The sequence below is a fragment of the Sinocyclocheilus anshuiensis genome, unplaced genomic scaffold (assembly GCF_001515605.1).
Source record: "Sinocyclocheilus anshuiensis isolate Anshui unplaced genomic scaffold, SAMN03320099.WGS_v1.1 scaffold1530, whole genome shotgun sequence".
NCBI classification, from domain to species: domain Eukaryota; kingdom Metazoa; phylum Chordata; class Actinopteri; order Cypriniformes; family Cyprinidae; genus Sinocyclocheilus; species Sinocyclocheilus anshuiensis.
Genome location: NW_015542493.1, coordinates 688073 through 704596, shown reverse-complemented (window position 1 = coordinate 704596; position 16524 = coordinate 688073). Strand labels below are relative to the sequence as shown.

At 36.9% G+C, this 16524-nt stretch overlaps 1 protein-coding gene across 1 annotated transcript in view; it reads left to right on the top strand.

Annotated features, from left to right (window-relative positions):
- The first annotated feature begins 442 nt into the window (after positions 1-442).
- Positions 443-16524, top strand: part of LOC107694128 (kinesin-like protein KIF1A) — a 71566-nt gene continuing 55484 nt past the window's right edge. Inside the window, exons 1-2 of the mRNA XM_016493739.1 lie at positions 443-739; positions 3641-3802. Coding sequence (XP_016349225.1) covers positions 3697-3802 — 106 coding nt within the window. The 5' untranslated portion in view covers positions 443-739; positions 3641-3696. The remainder of the gene's footprint in view (positions 740-3640; positions 3803-16524) is intronic.

Genomic DNA, 16524 nt, shown 5'->3' with positions numbered 1-16524 from the left:
CTATATAGCCGTTAAAAAACCCAGCATAGACTAATTTGATTCTGTAATGCATTTTTCATAAAGATACATTCATGTGATTACTTCTTTTCATAATGAATCTTTTTTTGAGTCATTTTCTTTTAGTGTCTTATTCACTTACTGACTTCAGAAAATGCATATACTAAAAAGGATTTTCAGGTGAATTCTTCGAAATATTAAATATTATTTTATCATACTATTGTACATTTTACTTTGTTTCTTTTGACATAGCTCACACATGCAGTCCAGCATTAGCCGCTGAGTCTCATGTTATGTAGAGCCATGTTTGTGTGTGAGAGTGTGTGTACCGTCCTCCGCGGAGAATCTAATCCCCATCCCCCTCCCCCCCCTCTCTCTCCTCCCCCTCTCGCTCTCTTCCTCTCTACTGCATTGATGCTACTGCCTTCCTCAGTGATGATGTCACTGGTTCAGTCAGTCTCAGCATCACTGCTCTAGGCAGCTAGCAGAGCCATTTTGGCTTCTACATTACAGGGCACTCAAAGATCTCTCCTCCAAGAAGCAGGCCTCGCCGAGCATCCAGCTACACCTCGCTGGAACAAATAAAGGATCCTCTGTTAAACAGAGGGGAAAACAGACTGTTTTCGACATATAAGAGGAAGAGCTGAAAAAAGAGAATTTGAGAAGCCAGCACAAGAGGCAGTAGTGGGAGCTGATCTGTAGAGTCAATAGCTGAGAGCATCAGAGGATCACCATTGTAAAGGTAAGAGTTTTTTCATTGTTAGCATGTTCTAGAGGACAATGCAGTATTAATGAGGCTCTGTCTGTTTATTTGGTGTTGGGTCACCAGGGTGGGACTGCCGTGGGGTGCGGCCATTTAGAGCCTGTCAGCAAATCCAGACATTATTATTATGACAGAGAAGTGTTTTTTTATTGAGTATTGGAACAGATGTTGTTCGTCATAAATGGCCCTCTGTCCTTGTGTACATATTTCTAAGTGCGGGCGAGATAAATGCACTGTCATGCATTGTCTCAGGCTCGCAGCCACATAGTAATGTCTTCAAGATAGAGCTTATGAATCACGATTCCAGAATTTACCAGAGAACAGACAAAGAATTATCATTTATACGTTTTTTTCCCATTAATATGGTAGCGAGTTGGGAAAATATAGTGACTACTGGCAACACACATATGAAATTGCGTATGATTCCCACTATATTCTACATATGATGTCACACAAATGAATGATTTATATAGATTTGTTGACACTTAAGATCACAATGACTGACGACAAAAAAATCCATTATGGATTTATGATCTACACTGCAAAATATTACCTTAAAGGCATAGTTCACCCACAAATTACAATTCATCATTTACTCACCCTCAAATTGTTTCAAACCTATTTCATGTGATAATGTGTAAACTAACTGGTTATATTCAAGTCAGAAATATTATTTAACAAGTCTTACTTAATTGTTACACCAATGACCAAGAAAAGCAGTGCTTTAAAAGGCACAGTTCACCCAAAAATTAAATTTTTATCATCATTTACTCACCCTCATGTACTTCCTGTAAGAATTTCATTCCTGTGTGTGTGGAACACAAAAGAAGATATTTTGAAGAATGTTGGTAACCTAACAGTTGCTGGTAGCCATTGACTTCCATAGTAGGGAAAAATGCAATGGAAATCAATGGCTACCAGCCACTGTTTGGTTACCAACATTCTTCAAAAAATCTCCTTGTTTGTTTTACTACCTCTTTAAGACTACTTGATCTGACCCTTAAAAATACTGTCATTGGTGTAACAATTAAGAAAGACTTGTTAAGTAATATTTTCAACCTTGAATCAAACCAAATCAATTCATATATTACCACATGAAGTACATTTTTAGGTTACGTGTCAATATTTAATTAGGTTAATCAGAAATTGTTTATAATGGACATGAGTAGGTTGATTAATCAACATGCCGGTCACAATACATGTATTATAAAATCAGTTTTATAGTTGTCACTTCATCAACTCAACAACACTAAAAACTGCAGCTTTCTGACTTCTTTGTAAACTGACATGCTGCCTTTGAGGTTCATGTCAAGTAGTCTAAGTAGACGAGAGACTGAACCCACTCCGTCACACCAGAATGTGACTCAGCGTGATGTTAGTCTAATTGAAAAACGCAGAATGCAGCTCACATGAGATCACTATATGAGCTATTTTACGTTTATTCAAATAAACCTCTTAGTTACTGAAGCAAACACGCTTATAAACAGAAGCAGAACTCGTTGAAAATGAGATTGAGGCTTATAGGTCATAAATCTTCCCTGCATGCATGACACATTAATTGTACCTCCATTTTGGTCCGACTAGGAGGCTGAGCTGGACTCAGAGTTTGTGGCAGCCAGCTCTGTTATCTGTTATTGTAATCCTAGGGAGCGTACTGACATTTAGCCAGCCGTGCAATTCTTTTGTTGCTGCCGGGCTGAGTATCTCTCTAGATCTGTAGCTGACCATGCATGATCCTTTTACGGTGAGGTCATATAAACACAGTCTTTCCTGTTTGATCTGAACATCGAAATATTGAACATTTTTAGATTTATTATTTAACCTCATCGTAAGTCACCACTGAAATCATGTTTTTGCTTGTCAGCCTGTCATCCCTTCATGCCATTTCTTTATAGATACAACAGAAATTGCACTCCGTTGCTATGGTGATAGGCAGCTAAGATTTACAGCCTTCCCGAAAGTAGGTGTAATTTAATTTCCAATCGAGATCGTCTAAATCAATATCTCTCTGCTCATATATAGTAATGGAGCTACTAAACGAGTAATATCCTCTCTTTTTTCAGAAGTGCTGCACATAGATGAAGGAATATAGATTTTACTGTAAATTTATTGTACATGAATATTTTTGTGCATTGATCAATATGTCTCAATATGCAGCTTTTCATATGTGACCCTGGACCACAAAACCAGTCATTAGGATATTAAGTAAAGATCATTTCCATGAAGATATTTTGTAAATTTCTTACTGTAAATATATCAAAACTTAATTTTTGATTAGTAATATGCATCGCTAAGAACTGCATTTGGACAACTTTAAAGGCGAATTTCTCAATATTTTGATTTTTTTTGCACCCTCAGATTTCAGATTTTCAAATAGTTGCATCTCGGCCAAATATCGTCCAATCCTAACAAACCATACATCTTATGTTTATAAGCCATACAGCTTATTTATTCAGCTTTCAGATGATGTATAAATCTCAATTTAAAAAAATTGAACCTTATGACTGGTTTTGTGGTCCAGGGTCACATATGTAATTAATATAATGTATATATTTAATACCATAACTGTAATACATTATAAATGTAAATACAATAAAAATAATAACAATAATAATAAACCAATAATTATTGTATTATATTATATTATATTATATTATATTATATTATTATAGTTCTTCCTAGGAGATAGTGCTTCTGTTGCTTCTGTTGTCCTCATTTGTAAGTCGCTTTGGATAAAAGCGTCTGCTAAATCACTAAATAATAATAATAATAATAATAATAATATTATATTTAAATATAATATAATAGATAAAGATATAGATATTCCAGTTTTATGTTTGATGAAATCGGTGTCATAATGTTACATTTCTCTCTTTGCAGGTGTGAGCAGTGATCTGGACATTTAAAGCAGTGCTTTCAGCGCACACAGAGGCACCATGGCAGGGGCCTCGGTGAAGGTTGCAGTGAGAGTCCGTCCCTTCAACTCTCGTGAGATGAGTAAAGAGTCCAAGTGCATCATCCAGATGTCAGGAAACACAACCAGTAAGTACCCAACTGCACCTGAGCCCCAAAGCTTCCATCCAGAACATCCAGCTGTTAAATCACTAAGAATACTCAAAACACTCCCGTTTATAGAGCATGACTTTTACTGTGTGTCTTAATGTTGTTTTCGCAGGCGTGTGTTGGGTTTTTATGGGCCCTGTCTGAGTGTTTGACCTCATCTGCACGTATTTCGTAAGGGCAGCCTTTTTGAGATGATGTGGGATAATTGTCAACTGATCAGTGAACTGGGGGCGAGTAAGCTCACCAGTAAATCTGATCCGACATTAATTTCATAGTCAGCCATTAATCTAATGTGGCTACAGAAATTGAGAGTTATTGAAGCAGAGAAAAAAATAGAGGGATGTTGCAATGAACTTATCACAACTACAGCTGTAATTGCTAGTGATCGATTTTGGTTTGCTGTTTTTGACACGCTGGCAGGGTGAGTGGTCAATTTCAAAGGAACTAATGAGGAGACATCATTTTCTTTGTCAAGGATGTTGTGTTGTAAAGGAACTTAAAATCAAGACATCTTAAATGGTTAGATGAGGTCGAAGATATGTTGATGCATGTGTGTGTGTGTGTGTGTGTGTGTGTGCTTGCATGGTCTCCAATCAAAAATATGAAGTCATACCATATATTGTTGTTGGGTAAACAAATGAGAATAATAAAACCACACTGGCATACATAGAGCCAGGGGTCAACTAGCCTATATAATGAAAGTAGATTTTTTTCAACTGAAAGGTACAGCTATGCTCTTAAGACAAATGTGTTTTTCATAATCGTGACCCTGGTCCACAAAACCAGTCTTAAGTCGCTGGGGTATATTTGTAGCAATAGCCAAAAATACATTGTATGGGTCAAAATTATCGATTTTTCTTTTATGCCAAAAATCATTGTTCCATGAAGATATTTTGTAAATTTCCTACCGTAAATGTATTAAAACTTAATTTTTGATTAGTAATATGCATTGCTAAGGACTTAATTTGGACAGCTTTAAAGGCGATTTTCTCAATATTTTGATTTTTTTGCACCCTTAGATTCCAGATTTTCAAATACTTGTATCTCGGCTAAATATTGTCCTATCCTAACAAACCATACATCAATGGAACGCTTATTTATTCAGCTTTCAGATGATGTACAAATCTCAATTTTGAAAAATGTACACTTATGACTGGTTTTGTGGTCCAATTCGGGTCGCAATTGTCAGGTTGGGGCAAGTTGTCACATGTTTTACAATTTTATATAATTTATATAAGTTTTGATTTGGAGATTAGTTTTGAATATGCTTTTTTATCTGTTTCATTAATTGTTTTGTGTTGAAAATTGTGTACTTTCTTAATGTAAGGTTTACTTTTACACTACTGTTCCAAAGTTTGGGTCTCTAAAATAGTCTCGCCAAGGCTGCATTTATTTGATAAAAAATACAGGAGTAGTATTACAATTTAAATGAACTGTTTTAGATTTGTATATAGTTATATTACAGTGTAAGGTTGATAGGCTATAGCTTGAAAACATGTCCTACTGGATTTCGCCAAAAGGTCAGTGAGTGTTTAATGAACTCTTCCTTTTTCCTGGACAGTAATTGTTTTTGTAGTCAAGAATTTGAAAAAATTAACAGTAGAAAAATTGTAAGAAAAAAAGTGATTAAACTTGCCCTGGTCACCACTTTATTATTATTTTTTCCTTTTTATCCTATAGTGTGCTCTAGAATGTTAGATGGGTTAAACATATTATGATTTTTTTTTTTTAATTGGAATTAGGATATTGCTGTACTTTGCAATTTTTTTAATAATGTCATCATGCAGCAGAAGATTTCTTGGTTCTAAACATGTGAATGTGCTCGAAGAATGGAGGGAACTGATGGATGACTGGAGAGAGATTTGATTTCTAATCTGCCTGGCTGGGCGAAGCCATTGGTCAATAATGGATGAGAGCTTGTGAAATATTTAGAGTTTGGCCTAATTTAGCTTCCTCCCTTCCACCTTGTGTTGCTTGAGAAAAACAATGTGTCAATCATCATCTTTGTACCTGAGGTAGTTTTTGATAGTGTTGATATTTACATAAAATATTGAGTCAAAAACTAGAATAGGTCAAAAGAAACTTTACTAAAAAGCAGTGTGCCATTTGTTATACACCTTTGTCTATTTGTAAAAACAAAGTGCACATACAAAAGGGTCCTGATGATGGCAGATGTAATATTACACCACGGTATTGTTGTGCAGGTTAGGCCAAGGGTTTTACGAAGGAGATGCATTGGGACTGGCAAATCTGTAAGCCATGTTGCAGAAGATATTTTTGTCGTAAGGGCACCCAGCTAGTGGTGCATAATGTAAATATGACATAGGGGTGTGCGATATATATCGTCTGCAATAATATTGTAATTGTTGTTTTAACGATGTGCGATTTGACATTATCGAGTATTTTGCAAAAGCTATTCAAAACACCTATACAGAGTGCACGCATATATTACGTGAAGTCTAGACAAGTGCGAGTGTGCATTTAGGTCGCGTGTCCACCAAAGCGTTTTTTTACCGAGGCTAGCGTATTTTTTCCGTTGTTCTAAATGGGAGCGCTGCATTTTTTTAAAGTATAAATATGAAGAATATCAAAAACCTCAGGAGTCAGCTGTCCACAGTAGTCCTTGAGATACCAGCACAATAACACAATCAGCAAAATCTCGTCTAATTATAGTTATCGATAAAATCCCAGAAAATATCATATAGTAATATCCTACTAAAGGGATTGAAACATCTAGTTCTATTAGCTTTACTGATCTTCTGGAAGAAAACCCAGTGACTGTTGTGAAAGTGCAGCTGGCGACAAGGGAAAGACCGTGTGACAGCATGGAGAGACAGCTGACAGGAGGAAATAGACCCCAACGGGGCTGTTATGGGCTAGCTACCCATAGCAGCAGGCTCCGTCACCCTATTAGGGCACAAGAGCCACCTTATCTGGCTACGAAAAATTAAAAAAGAAAAATACCCCTAGAGTCTGCGAGAGCAGGGGCGCAAGAAGACTCACAGACTGACCTCCCGGTAATGACTCTTGGAATGGACATGACATCGAAAGAAGGAAGTAGCAAGACTCTTGAGAAATTAGTAGCTGGACATGTTCTTCAGACTTGCGTGTGTGGATGGGCGAAAGTAACATCAACCCATGGTCTTAAGGTACAGCAAGGAAGAAATGCCTGAAAACCACCAACCCAGGGCCCTGCATTGACCGGAGTCTGTCAAGGAAAAGGTTAAATCAGTCGGATGAAACTCAGCTGCAGGAAGAAACCCACAGTCCGCAGAGAAGGAGGGCCTGGAGAAGAAAAAGCTCAGCTGGCGTGACATCTGGCAGATGGATGGAGCGCGGCTGAGTTTTGTCATCAGAGCCACATACGACCTGCTACCCTCCCCTCAAAATCTGAAAGAGTGGTATGGAGAAGACCCCGCCTGTTCCCTGTGTCAAGTACCTGCATTCCCTAAGGCACATTCTATCAGGGTGCACTACAAGTCTTACCCAAGGGCGCTATACTTGGCGGCATAACCAAGTACTTAGAGAGCTGGCATCAATACTGGAACAGAAACGAACCACCACAAACAACCTCCCACAAACATTGGCAGGAAAGGTTAACTTCACAAATTTCGTACCAGCTGGCCAACATCAAGAGAATCGTACAACACCTAAAGATGCAAGCTTCCTGCAATCAGCGCGGGATTGGAAATTGGAAGTGGACCTTAATAAGAAGCTTGTGTTTCCCCCAGAAATAGTGGCTACAACACTCCGGCCAGACATGGTCCTGTGGTCTCCAACAACAAAGCTGGTATATGTTGTCGAATTAACAGTACCATGGGAAGAGGGGGTTGAAGAGGCTTATGAGAGGAAAAAGAACAAATATTCCGACCTGGCAGCTGAAGCATCCCAGAACGGCTGGAAGACTAGCATCTTCCCAGTAGAGGTGGGATGCAGGGGTTTTGTTGCAACATCTACCACCAGTTTGCTGAGAAAAATAGGGGTGAAGGGTCGCTCTCTCCAACAGGCCATCAAGTCCATATCAAGTGCTGCTGAAAAAAGCAGTAACTGGCTCTGGATCAAGCGTAAGGACCCCATCTGGGCAGCAAGGTAGAGACAGATGGTATGCGGTCAGGCTTAGGCCCGACTCAGGGAGAAGGACGCCCCTGCCATGCAGAGCCCATCAGGGATATAGAGGGTATGGCATGGAGGGGGGTGTACCTGGGACGCTGGGTACACCGTTGAGCCTTTTGGAGACGTTGTGGGCTTCAATCAACGAAACGTCGATGAAGCAGGGTGCCCACCTGATGACCCCAATGACATACCTTACCCTCTTTTTAACCACTCCACACCGATTGCTACTATCAAGAGTTTCCTACTAAAGGGATTGAAACATCTAGTTCTATTAGCTTTACACACCCCTAATATGACATTGTTCTAGACTGATAACAGTGAGGATAAAAGCCTAATACACTCAGTTCTTTTGTTTTAATGGGTGAAGAAGACTGTGAACCTTGAACAATAGAGAAATGAGCCATCAAAAGCAGTAGAAACACTTACTGTCATTGTAAATGGATTGTGCAAGTCAGCCTTCTGTCAGATCTTTAATAGTTAGAGATGAATGTCACTGCTCTAACAGTGTTTAAAAACACATCTGCCATTAACTCAAACAGTAATGGAAAAATATCTATATAATAGTATTTAGTAACTAAAACTGTCACTGTATATTTATTTGCCAATAACATTTTTATAATGTAGGCACACACACACTGACACACATATACAGAGAGCAAGAATGTCCTTGATACAGTGTAATTATTTAATTAAATACGGAGTAATACTAATTTACATGTGCTTAGGTTAGGGTTTGGTTTAGGGTTAGTTTCTTGTAATTATACTACATTTATTGTTATTACTATAGAAAGTAACAAGTGTAACAAGGACACTGTAAAATACGGTGTTACCTTTTTTTCCATATTGTCAGTATGCCTAATCATTTGTATGTTGCAGCACATATCCAAACATACAAATATGTGTGTAAACATACATCTGTGAATGCTAATGAGTCTGGGCTGGTCTATTTGACATGTTTTGCATATGACATTGAGTTCACTTTTCCCCGTCATAAAAATATTCAACATTACTCTAACCATTTACAAATTAATTCTGGCATACTTGCAGACATTAACACATATTATTGACGCATTGCAAAGTTGAACATTTGAGGTACATTCAGATGCACAGCTGGCAGTGGCCGATTAAAACAACTTTGATTAATATTGCATAAGAAATTTTAAATAAGATCTTGAAAATGTTATATATTTAATGAGTTCATTCCAGTTTGCCAGATGATATTATCTCCATTAACTCTCTTATAAGTGAGGGCTATTCTTTAGTATCTGCTTCAAGTTGTTGTTGTTTTTTTTCATGGTGTGCGCTAGTTTTTTTTTAATAATTACCTTTCAAATCCTTGATTTTTAAATGGATTCTAAATAATAACAGCTGTTTCATCTGTTCCCCATCATCTGAGCCTCTAACCTGACCACCTTTGTGGCATATTGTCTCAGCACAGCAATGCTGTAAGCCATCCTACAGCATAGCATTCGTTTGAAATGCAAGATTACCTGCACAGACAGCCTGTGTGGTTTGCCTGTGTCTATTCAGAGTCCACTCAAAGACATCCTTTCAAAGCCCTCAACACAATCGCCAGGCTGCTTAAGCCAATCCGTATAAAGGCCCAGCGGAGTGGCGTAATGGTAGAGATCTATTCAAAATCTAATGTGAGAAACATTCAATTACTTAACATGTTTGACCTTCTTTTGTTGTTTATGTGGAGTTATGTCTTTGTGAATGCATTTTGAAGGGCACTTTACTAGTATTGCAGAAGCTAAAACTGTGCTAATATGCATAAACAACACACATGCAAACACATCTTTCTGAATTGTTTTGTAGATTGCTGTCCTTTGAAAAGTAGACTTGGTGTACGGCAAGAGGGTCGATGATGTCATCAAAGAGCCTTTCTAGTCAGCAGTAATTTGGAAAGAAGCCAGTCCCAGTCTCAATCTGAGGGTGTAAATAACTGGTTGTTAGTGGGAGTCTGAGCCCAGAGAGTGTCTTTTGTGCTCCACGCTGGCTGCTTTGTCACCGCTGCCAGCTTGAGATGGGTCAATAGCCGTGTTCCCACAAAGCCGTAGAATGGTGGAAAGCTGAGTGATTGACAGCTCTGACTGGTTTAAGCCACCCTGCTATCACTGAGGCACCATTGGGCTGCTCACACAGGCCTTTACATTCTTATAAAAGAGTTTCCTTTTCGTTGGAAATTGTCTCATTACCAAGCCACAGAAGATTTTAGCTCTGGTCCCTGTGAGAAAACTAATGTAAGATTCTGTCTAATGGTTTCTAACAGCAAAAAGGCTTTACTGACATGGGATTTCATTGGTTTCAGTGCTGCTGTAAATTCTGTGTGATGTTCTCAGTGATACTGTGGTAATTATGCATGTGGTATATGTCCATTTAGAAGAGATACCAAATTATCCATTTGATGAAACTGTGTGATTATGAAAATAGAGAGACTTTAGCTAAGAGTTTAAGAGAATCCAATTGCCATGTTGATCAAAGCGCTAAATGATGCTCCCCTGATCACCTCACTCCAAGAATTCCCTTCTCTTTATTGATTGAGACTGGTGTGTGTGGAAATGGAGTCTTCAGTTTTTAACAGAATCCAGAACTTTGATTAAGCTAAAGCTGTGCTATTTTTATGGTCCTTTATGGATGTTACTTGTGATTTTTTCCCAGTGAGATCTTGGGTAAAAGGGATGGTACACTGTGTAACATCAGTGATCTTTTATTTCAGAATGTGCAATACACATTTCATGCAAGACATTGGTCCCAATCGTCCTGTTGACAGCACAAAGGAGCAGCTGAACGGCACGACTGTGATGCAAAATTAACTTTTTTTCAAAGCAAAACAAAACACAAAGAAAAACAAAACACAAAGAAAACAAAACACAAAGCGAAACAAAACAAAACGCAAAGAAAAACAAAACAAAACACAAAGAAAAACAAAACACAAAGCAACACAAAGCAAAACAAAACAAAACAAAGCAAAACAAAACACAAAGAAAAACAAAACAAAACACAAAGAAAAACAAAACACAAAGCAAAGCACAAAGCAAAGCAAAACACAAAGCAAAGCAAAACACAAAGCAAATCAAAACACAAAGCAAAACAAAACACAAAGAAAAACAAAACACAAAGCAAAACAAAACACAACACAAAGAAAAACAAAACACAAATCAAAACAAAACAAAACAAAACACAAAACAAAACACAAAGAAAAACAAAACACAAAGAAAAACAAAACAAAACACGAAGCAAAACAAACACAAAGAAAAACAAAGCAAAACAAAACAAAGCACAAAGCAAAACAAAACACAAAGAAAACAAAACACAAAGCAAAACAACCATGAGCATGTCACAATAATTAATAAAAAAAACTAGTTTTTTTCCCTACAAAAAGAGCCATAATTTATGATCAACAAAACAAAACAAAAACACTTATCAGTTAGCATGTCACACTAATTGATCAAGGACTACCGATTTTCTCTACAAAAAGATAAATATTTGATGATTTTGCCTGAAATTTGTCTCAGACAACAAAACTATGAGTGTGAAGCCATTTTAAACAACAGTGTGGTAGATACCAGACCATACCTCTCATGAAGGTATTTTAATGCATTTTTGGTGAAGTAGTCTTCACCTCCTTTGGCAGTTTTTCATTACACCAAATACACAAAATAATGTGCTTTTTAGCAGCATCAAATGACCCCTTTAAGATTAGTCTGATCATTTTAAGTCTGATGCATGATCATCAGGCTATAATGGAAAAATGGAGAGTAGTCATCTGGCTCTAATGGAAAATTACATATATTCAACTCCCTATAATAAAAAACAAGTCAACTAGCTTTAATGGAAAAGGGTTTTTTATTATAAGGTCACCATTCACCATGACCTTTTGATTGACCTTTAATAGATGTACACACTGGTTTCAGACTGTTACACATATTCATACTCAATGAAACTTAAAGCCCAGCAGCCCAAAATATCCATCTCACTGCACTCACACAAACGTCAGCAGTCGCCACGTCCTCCTCTGGGCATTAAAAGTGATTAAAAATCCTCCTCATTAGGTTTGTGCATTTACCGCTTCAGTCATGACGCTGATGTAACCGTTGCTGAGAAGGGTGGATGTGAATAATTGTCATTATTGAGAGCAGAGGAAAGGAGACAGGATGAGAGGAGAGGAAAGAGGTTTTTTGCTATTCACAGTGTAAGACCATTATTGACAATGACTGACCTCTTTATATAATAAAAGTGTTTTAACAACCTACTTCATGCTGGAATATAACAGATCAGGAGCATGAAATCAGACACCCTGACTGCTATGAATAATTCAAGCAGTGGCATCTCAAGGTTAGCATCATTAGCACTGACTGGTTTGATTGGTTAGTGGACTCCGAACCCATCACAGTTTCCAGAATGTGACCTGCTTGGCTCCTAGCAACAGAACACTTACAATCAGCGCTAGTGACTGTCACATAAATGCCATTTACTCAGCTTAATGTCGAATGTTGAACACTCGTGCATTACAATAAAACAAGAAAACAAACTGAAGCATTAAGAGTTGGTGTGTGTGTATCATAGACACACACAAACATGCATACATATGATTAAAATTTTATTTGATTAAAAACTGCATGTAGGCCTACTCCTTTCAACCCAACCAACAAACAAACAAATAAATAAATAGTTGTGCATGGTTCATTTCATAGTCCACATCTGATATTGAAAAAAAAAAATATATTTATTTATTTATTTAAAAAACTGCAACCACCAAAAACATAATAAAAAATAATATAACATAAAATAAAATGACATTAAACAAAACAATTTAGGAATTGGTATGCATGCTAAACCTATGTCAGTTTCATTTCTATAGTAAATATTAAATAAAAAAGGTATTTCTGAATAAGTTAACTTATTTAACTTATTTTAATCTGACATCTATTGAGGTAAAATTAATTAATTATTAATTACAGAAATGAAAACAGCTGCCGAGAAACATTTTATTCTCTTAAAGCAATCCTCCTTCAGACGGCTGACTATTTGGCACACATACACATACAAACACAATTTTGCAACTTGCAACAAGAGTAGATGTAACATGCCAGTGCTTCTATACCGATGACGCATGATGTCCCCTGGGCTATGCAGTGCTATTATTATAACTCATATACTCTGATGCACAGCCAGTACTGAACTGCCCTGGAGAGAGTTAAACACAGATGTATAGACAGGGTAAAAGGGTCTGTCCCTTTTAGGGACACAAGTGAATTAATTATTTCACTCCAACTGTTTAAATGTGGTTGGCCATTTTAGAATTGGGCTTCCTGCATTGTATAACATGGCCGCAGGATGTTGCTTAATGTATGTGACGCTCAGATTCACATGCTCAAATGTGTTTCAAACTGGAGCTATATGAGAGATGAATGGGAAAACCAAATAATTAGGATATTTTAGGCTGTTTTTAGAGGACATTTGTTTTATTAGTAGATTAATTGCATTGAATCATTTTTGGAGGTCAGTTGTACTATGTGTGCTTTAGTTAGCAGATAAATTGATTTTATTCAGGCTTTTTCAAGCTTTGCTTAAATGAAATAGATGAAAAGTAGAACAGGGATTTACAGGAGGGATTATGCAATGACATGTCCTGTTACTTGGCAGCTCTGTGTGTGTGAGTGAGAGTGCGTGAAAGAGAGAAAGAGAAAGAGTCATAAACATGTTTTATGTTGTATCTTAACTCTGAGGCTGTGGTGCTGCATCTATGAAGTTCAGAAGCGATTTCTTGTGAGATTGCTGGGCTATTGGCACTAAGAGAAAGTATTAAAATAAAGTGCTCAAATCACTTTTTTTTTATTTTTTATTTATTTGTGTGTACATATATTTGTGTGTACTGAGTATATTTGATATGTATATTTAAATACACACACATAAATGTGTATATATATTAAAAATATTTATATGTATGTATTTATATTTATATATAATTTATATTTTATATATAAATATATTTTTCTTAGATATATACATGTAATATATACATGCATGTGTGTATATTTAGATATATACATAATAAATACATACAGCACACACACATATATTACTGTATGTAAGCACAAACTTTTATTTTGGATGCGATTAATCACGATTAATTGTTTGACAGCCCCTAGCATTCTGCAACCTTGGCTTTTTGAGACAATAAATCCATTTGTTTTCATGAAATTTGTTTCAAAATCAAGTCATTCACAGATAATCTTCCTCTTCATTTAGCTGTTAACTGCTGCGAATGGATCATTAAGTCAGTGAGTTGCTGTGTTTTGCCTGAGTATGTGTTTTAATTTGTAACAACATGAGGGTGAGTAAATGGCAATTGTCATTTTTTGGGGTGAACCAATCATTTAACAGCCTAAGAGCTCATTTATGGGATCATTAATAAGGCCAAATTAGCAGTTGATGCAGCAATGCCACACACACAAAAATATGTATATACATATTACAGTATTTTTCACTAGTGTAGGATTTTGAGCTTATGATCACTTTAGACAATGTCCCTATTTAGATCATATTGCATCGTGTATAAAATGAAACGCATAGATCAATGAACTACAGTGTGTAATCAAATGCATTCTGTTCATTGACCATCTGTCCCTGGAGAACCAAGATAAGTGTTTGCTTAGTGCAGAAAATCCTTTTCAGCCTATTGACTCTCTGAAGGTCATTCTTGAATCGCCCTTTTTTAAGGTCAGAACACATCGTGTTTGTTGAAGGAAATTTAATTCATCACATTTATCTTATTGCTTGTTTGTTGTCTGTTTGTGATAGTTATGTACATGTGAAAATACCACTGTGTGTGTGTGTGTGTGTGTTCATAAAAGCTTTCCTCGTGACTGCTTGACTAAATTCAATTTCTCAGTCCAGTAATGATTGCTCAAGCATGTACTGAAAATATGTGTACTTCAGATGTCCTTTTCATGGTTATTGTGGCTTTTTGCTTCATGGTCGATTAAGAATATTTAATAGAGTTTACTTAAAGGGCTATTTTTATGTGGTTTTGGCTTTTGGTCTTGCACATCCCACCATATGGCAGCTGAGATGTATTTCAGAGCAGAGACAGTATGTTCTGTCAGAGCTCATGCTGCCTGTCAGACTCCTGACTGTAGTGTCTGTGGTGGCGTGTGGGCTTGCTGATGGAATAATGATGTTCTGAGCTACTAATAAGCATCAGGAAGTGATTATAGACAGTTTAAATGCAGGTACATGATTTCAGTTACTTTTTTTTTTTGCTCTCTAAGTAGATGAAAATTGTGCAATTATCCTTTATGTTTTCACACGATCCAAGTCCATTTGTTTCCTCCATGATACAGGGTGTTTTTGGCAATGATTTTCTCTTATATAATGGCTGTGCATTCATTTTATACAGATTTTTAGTGGGATGGTTCTAGTTTTCTCAAGTGCAGAGTATTATGTTAATTACATACTGTGTGCTGCTTATACTTTTTGTGGAGTATGGTGCAAACTGCAAAGAAACCTCGTTGTTGGCAAAATAGGCTTCTAAAGGAAGTTCAGGAGGAGCGAGTCATTTAATCCTGTCAATCACAACACAGTATTTAATATTTAAAGGGCCGCTCACCTCGCTCCTGTGACAGCACTTCCGGTATGTGTCCACCACCCCCATCTCCACCTTTATTTTATTCACTTCTACTTTATTATGAATTATTGATTAAATTGTCCAGAGAGATGTTTAGAGCCTGAGTTGGGTCTCATGCTTGAGTCCTCCATGATGGACAGTAAACTAAACATGTTTACTTGTATCTCACTCAAGGATTGTATGAAATATAAACTCTTGAAGGACATTTATGGCTGTGTAACACAGTAGGCTCTGAACACTGACCTGGGTGTAATGCTTTCTAGCTCTTCTTTGCTTTTCCTCTTGATCTCTCACATTCTCTTGAGCAGAAAACATTTTGCAGGCAATCCATATACAGCAAATTGCTAAAAATTTAGATTTTTTATTTTTTTTTAATATCTCTTAGTATTATATTCCCGTTTTTCCTAATGTCATCACCAATTGAGCTGCATAAGTTTGTGTAAGACCAGATGATCATGTTTTCCAGCATGATTTGAGATCACAGAGCATCTTGTGCTTCAGTGGAAGCAAGAACATCTGACCTTTTGTGTTAAATTCAGTAATCGATGTGATGCATTTGCTTATTTTAAGTGAAAAAGTGAAAGTGACGTGACATGTCGCCAAGTATGGTTACCCATACTAGGAATTAGTGCTCTGCATTTAACCCATCCCCATTTGTGATCTTATGTTCACTGTTCATTTTTTATAAATATAGGATTTGTATTAAATCTATATTCATTCATATAGTCTAATCGAATCGAGAATTTAAATCAAAAATCGAATCGAATATCGAATCGAAAATCGAATCGAATTGAGAGCTTGAAAATCGAATCGAATTGGAACATCTAAATCGATACCCAGCCCTACTGTACATTCACTCCCCCCACCTACAGTTCCTGCCAGACCGGAGACTCAAACTCGCAACCTTTGGGTTACAAGTCCGACTCTCTAACCATTAGGCCACGACTTCCCTTTT